The 6000-nt window shown below is 50.1% G+C and overlaps 1 protein-coding gene across 6 annotated transcripts in view; it reads right to left on the reverse strand.

Annotated features, from left to right (window-relative positions):
- ENAH (ENAH actin regulator) overlaps positions 1-4694 on the reverse strand; it is a 96985-nt gene extending 92291 nt beyond the window's left edge. For 2 of the 6 annotated variants that reach the window (XM_061350481.1, XM_061350480.1), the window contains exon 1: positions 4425-4686. In XM_061350481.1, the coding sequence (XP_061206465.1) occupies positions 4425-4429 (5 nt within the window). In that variant the 5' untranslated portion in view covers positions 4430-4686. Of the gene's footprint in view, positions 1-4424 lie in introns of all 6 variants that reach the window. The other 4 variants (XM_061350475.1, XM_061350477.1, XM_061350479.1 and 1 more) reach the window with 4 other exon arrangements.
- Between the last annotated feature and the right edge of the window lie 1306 nt (positions 4695-6000).

Here is a 6000-nt window from a genome sequence, read left to right on the forward strand (position 1 = left end):
AAACAACCCGTCCATAAATCACTTGCAACTGTCACAAATAAAGTGCTAGCTAAAGGCTGCACTTCTATCAGACAGATGACTCAGTCCATCTGTTAGTTTACTTAAGAACAAGCAAAGTAACCTGAATTCTTGTATCCACCTGAAAAAAAAAAAAACCAACCAACCAACCCTGCCTACACCACCTATTTTACTCTTGAGATATGAGCAATTTTAGGAACTGTATTGGTTGCAGTTATGTGTCTCCAGTCTAATTTAACTGCCTGCTTACATTTCAACATTATGTCAAATATTTCTCACTTAAATTAAGCTTTCTTCTTCAAATACAGTATTGAAAACAAAGGAAAGGCACAATTCCAAAGCATAACCCTACATACTGCTGTACACAATAACTTAATGCCACCGCTGAAATTAATGGCTTTGCTACTCTGGTATTTTACCACCTTAAATAACTGCAGTTATCACAGGAGACTGAAGTATACTGTTGTCACTAATAATACAACACTCCTGTATACTCACTTTTCTGGAAACCCTGGGAACTATGTGTGGGTTCCTTTAAGAATTCCTAGCCCTAATAAACATACATGTTTTGTTACTTCTGCCATGCGCTTTCACTCCTGAATTAAAGACATAAAAGCTCAGTGAGTATGGTATCAGATTTCTTAGCATAATGTTTAAAATGTAATGAAGGCTCACTAACCCAGGCACAAAATAAATTGACTTTTAGATGATAACATGCTTTACCTTCTGAAACAACATACTGGAGCAGAAAAGCTGGTGAATGTAAGCAAGTAGTAATTTTAATATGGTTTAGGGGCCACATATTTAGCTATTTTTTCAATATGAAAACACAAGTGAGGGTATGACATGATTTTCTAAGAAGGCAGAATCTATAGTAATTTATCTAAACACAGAATGAACGTTCACACATATGACACACATACTTGCCTGTTGCAAACACAAATGAATATACCAGGCTCTGGAAAGACTAGAATTCAAAATCTTTAAAAACACTGTTTCTTTCCCAGTTCCTGCAACTTGGGTAATGAAATCAGCCTAAGCAGTCTGCTTTCTGACTAGCACACTAATGAAAAACAATTCTTTCCCACACAAAGACATAGATGTAGTAATCCCAAGAGAAGGCTGTACAGCTTGATTAAAAAAAAAAAGAAGTTAGTATCTTGGAAAGCTCATTTATTTTTATTGGAGTTAGCATATAAAATGAGCTAGATACCAAAAAATTAACGATTAAAGATAATTCAGTTAACCTTCACTGTAGAACCCTAGCTCTAGCAGTAGTTCTGCTCGTCGCCTTCCGAGATACTGATATCAACATAGGCTTCAATACAAGTCTGTTCACACATGTGATGGGAAGTTATGCTACTACTAGAACTGGGGCACCAAATTGTGCTGTTACCTTCTCCCCCACCGCCACATCCCAGCCAACTAGTAAATGGAAACCTCACTGAATATGCCTACTTCTATGATGAAATAAGTGCATTCAGGAAGCTACATCAAGAGCAGTTCTGACTTACTCAGCTAACCAAAATACAATAGGAGCAACAGGTGTTCACAGGAATCAACCCTGTACCGAAAGCCGGAGAGAGATACACACACAAGCCCTATTCAAGCTGGCACTTGAACCAAGTAACTTCATACTCAGGCTAGACCACTGGAGATTTAATATTCAAAGTTGATCAGCAACCTAAAACCCCTAACAGATGGCACTCAAACAGCATATAATTTTAATTTGAATACAAAACAGGGTTCTGCAAGAATTCTGCTGATGTTTGTGTTTTACAATCACTGATTATCTTACAAGAAAATGATGCTCTTTACAATGATGTTTAATTTTACCTGACATAAGGAAAACCAGTTTGCCCTTTGGTAACTGACCCAGACAAGATGCAAGATCTTAGCACGAAATCATCAGAGCTAGTTCAGGCTTCTGATGGCTGAAGAACAACAAGTTCTCACACATGTATGTGTCAAAGCAAGAGAGAGAAACTGAGGGATTGTTGAAGTTTTTTTCCTGCAGCCCATCTACCTCTTTTTGCATTCACTGAAGCACCAACTGCATACCTACCTGCAGAGCAGCAAACTGCAGAATGCAGTTTATGAATTCCAGAAGGCCATCAATAGCATGTCAAAAGTATGGTTTTCATATTAACTGCTAAGATTTGCCACCAGCAGCAAATAGTGGAGCTATGTATATATGAAACACAGGTCACTTGCCCCAGCCACAAACCTCCCCCATCACAACTTGCCTTGACCAGCAAATGTGTATTAAAAGACATTGCCCGAACAAAATACAGCATGAAGCTATTGTTTAAACATGTTTCAGAGCTATACCGTCAATCGTAGTCTAAACAAGCCCAAAGAGAGAGCGTGCAGTGAAAGCTTGCCATTGTCCTGGAGTCAGACCAACTAAACAAAACGGAGTCAATTTAATAGTGCCTCCACAGAGAGAAAATACTTCTTTAACCACATCATTTTCTTAGCCTGTGTAGTTTAATTGGTACAGTTTGCTGCTTTATTCGAAAGGCTTGGAGCATCCACATGCTTCAAGTATTCTCCAAGTCAGGTTTCTCTGAGATACCCGATGACCACTCGGAGCGACCGTCCAACCTGCAAGTACATTTTCCTCTTCACACTCTGCACTCGTGAGTGTTGTAGCACATTCATTTGCCTATATTTACCAACTGCTTCAAGTCAACTATTCCATCATCTAAATAAGCAACCTAAGGGTAGGTTCAACCTAGACACTTTCCTGTTATGCTGGTTAAGAGGAATATTTGTGCTCTCTCCAAGCTGGCAGAGGTCCTAGCACACATACAGTTACATCAGTGAAAGAGCAGTCTTGCTGGTATAGCTTACTTCCCCCAGCATCACCCGCACAAGAAGAGTACGTTTTGTCAATAAAAAAAAGGCAAACTTATAGGGGGCTTCTCAAAACATTTATGCCAACTCTTGCTGGATTAACAGCACTCGTTCTGTTAAAGACTGTCAAGATGATAAAAACAACCCACCTCTGCTTAAAGGATCTGAACTGTGAGTTTTCCAAGTTGTAACATTTTATTCACAGGGCATCTGACTTCTACATGAGCAGCATGAGTAAGTGAAAATAAATTACCACAAGACAAAACAAAGCTTAAAATAATGCAGGACATAAATACCTACAGTTAACAAAGAAAACTAGAGGGAAATACAGGAATGCAGTTCTAAACAAAACAGCAGGGAGGCTGTCCCCATGCCTCCTGCTGCAATGCTACCCTTTCCACTGATAATGCACACACAGCGGGCAGGGGAACCCTTAAACAAAAAATGTAATTAGGATGTTACTACAATTCACAGAAAATTCTCATGGCTCATCATTTTTATGCAGCGCAGGAATTTGATGGTTTACACCGTGCAAACCTTGCCCACCTATACTCCGAAGGACCTCACGACTTAACAGTCATCTTTAAGACAAAGAAGGTTCAAATCCAACTGCAAGGCAGACAGTATCGGGGGGGAGGAGGTGGAACAGTAACTCGGTTCCCCAGTTGTCTGACTGAGGGACAGGCCTACAGGGAAGCACAACGTCCCTCAACAGACCGGCCAGCGCTCGGGCTACCGAGCCGCATTTCTCACCCGGTCCTGCACCAAACCAGAAAGAAGATTATAGAAACGGAACAGGCACTAAAAAGAGCTGGGAGGGGAGGGGAGGGACGGGCCGGGGAGGCAGAAAATCGCCTTCAAATGAATGAGCCGGCGGGGAGCGGGAGTCCCCGGCGGGAAGGCGGGCAGGGAGGCACCCACCTCCCTCTTACTGCTGCTCCCCGGCCCCCAGCCGCGTCCACCTCAGTGTTTACATCCGAAACCTCCAAACGCGACACTTTCCCGGCTGCCGAGAGGGGGATTCCCCCCCACCACCACCCTCCGGACGCCTCTTTTATTGATTACACAGGGAAAAACCCCGCCGCCGCCGCTGCTGCAATGCAACACGCGCCCGTTAAGGCGGAGGGGAAGGGGAAAACAACCACCACCGGCAGAGAAAGAAAGAACCCAGGAGGCGGGGGCTCTGCGCGCACCAGCCCGGGGGGACCCCACCGGAGCGGGGCCGCCCCCCGCACCCCCCCGGCCCGGACCCCGCTGCCACCCCCCGAGCTCAACTTCGCCGCCGCCGCGGGGGACGGGGACGGCGGGGCCGCCCTTCCCCCACCCGCCGCTAACAATGGGCCCCTCCCCCACCGCGGGGCTCCCCTCAGCGCTGCCCCCTCCCCTCCGCCGGACGGGCCCCCCCTCAGCACGCCCCGGTTCAGGGCTGCGGGCCGGTAGAGGCGGGGGGCACGGAGCACACATATACACACACATACATACATACATACACACACACCCCCCCCAGGCTCCCCGCCGGCACGCCCGCTCCGGGGCCGGCCCCTCACCTCATGGTGCTGCCCGGGCTCGGGGAGCCGCTCCCGCTTCCTCGGTCGCTCACGCTCTGTCCGCGGCTCGGCTCCTCGGGCGCTCCGCAAGGGCCGGCGCCTCAACCGGTCAGCGAGACCCGCGGCTGCCGGCACCTCCCCGCCCGTCTCCACCGCTCCCTCCGCCGCCGGGCCGGGCCACACCACCGCGGGGAGCCGGGGGGTGGGAGGGGACGAGAGAGGTGGGGGAAAGGGGCGGGGAGGAGCGAACCAACGCGCGGGAAGGGCGGGGGGGGGAGGAGGAGGGAGGAAGAAGGAGGAGGAGAAAGGGCGGGCGGGGGGAGCGCGGGGCAGGCCGGAGGCACCGGCGGGGCTGAGGGAGGGAGGGAGGGAGCGGCGGCGGCGGGCGGGGGGCGCGGCGGCGGCGGCGGCGCGCATAGGGGCACGCGACGGGCGGGAGGAAGGGGCGGGTCGCGGAGGCCTCGCCCACCGCCGCGCTGCCGCCGTCCTGCCTGCTCGAGAGGTGAATGGGGCTCGGCGGCCCCCCGCAGGGCCGGGCCGAGTGGCGGACGGGCTGGCCTCAGGTGAGGCGGCGGCTCCCCGGGAGGCGCTGCTCCGCCCGGCCTCCGGAGGAGCTCCCCCCCCCCCATGCCATTGTCCTGCGGGCTGGGGGACAGGCGGAGCTCGGCTCCGCTCCGCGGCGAGGTCCTGCTGCCGGCCGGGAAAAGCGGATCCGGGCCCGCCTCAGATGGCCCCCTCCGGGCGGCCCTGCCGTGACCTGTAGCGGCGGGGCGGGCTCCGCTCCCGGAGAGCAGCGTCCCGGAGTTCGGGGGCTTCGGGCTCGCTGAGGCCGGTTGTGAGCAATCCGTCAGCAAACCCTTCCCCTCCGTTCCACGTCCCGCACCGGGGTCTGCCGAGGCAGCCGGCGCTAGGTACAGAGGTAGCAGCGGGGTCTGTGGTTAGGAAAGTAGTGCATGACGCCTCAGAGGGAGCAGGCAGGTAAACCGCTCCCGGGGCGTGCAGCCCTTCCGATCGCTGCTCTGAGCCTTCGGAAGGCTGTGGCCTAAGTAGGCATGTTTTCAGGAATACGGGCATGTTACTTCAGCTTTGCACCTTCCCATAGCCCCTGTGTCTGTGGTACACACAGATTTACGCTTTGCTTTCAGTATTCCCAGTGAAACCGGCACATGGTACACGTAACTTCAACCCGGCTCGTGTTCAGCTCCTTTCTGTCACAAGCGGAATACCCATCCTCTTTCATCTCTGTTAACACAAGTGATGAGCAACTATCTCTGCAATTTTGCATTTTGGTGCTTCTGCATCACTGGTTTCACTTTTCCCTAACAAATACCAGTGTTTCCTAGCATTTAGTTATTTTAAATGTATTGCACACGAGCAGTAAATGTATATATGTATCTTTTTTATAAATTTCTAGACTTCTATATAAAAAGATTAAAAAATTGAGAAAGGCATATATCTCCTTTGTACATTTCTGATCTAGGTTTCATACATTTAGGGGGGTTTACCATGAATCTCAGTTAAAACCTCTTCCTTGTATGGTAGCAGTGGCAGGGTCATCCACTGTCAATTAGTAGTG

The sequence above is a fragment of the Neopsephotus bourkii genome, unplaced genomic scaffold, assembly GCF_033783945.1.
Source record: "Neopsephotus bourkii isolate Nb327-2 ecotype Australia unplaced genomic scaffold, CSIRO-AGI_Nbou_v1 NB_518, whole genome shotgun sequence".
Taxonomy (NCBI): domain Eukaryota; kingdom Metazoa; phylum Chordata; class Aves; order Psittaciformes; family Psittacidae; genus Neopsephotus; species Neopsephotus bourkii.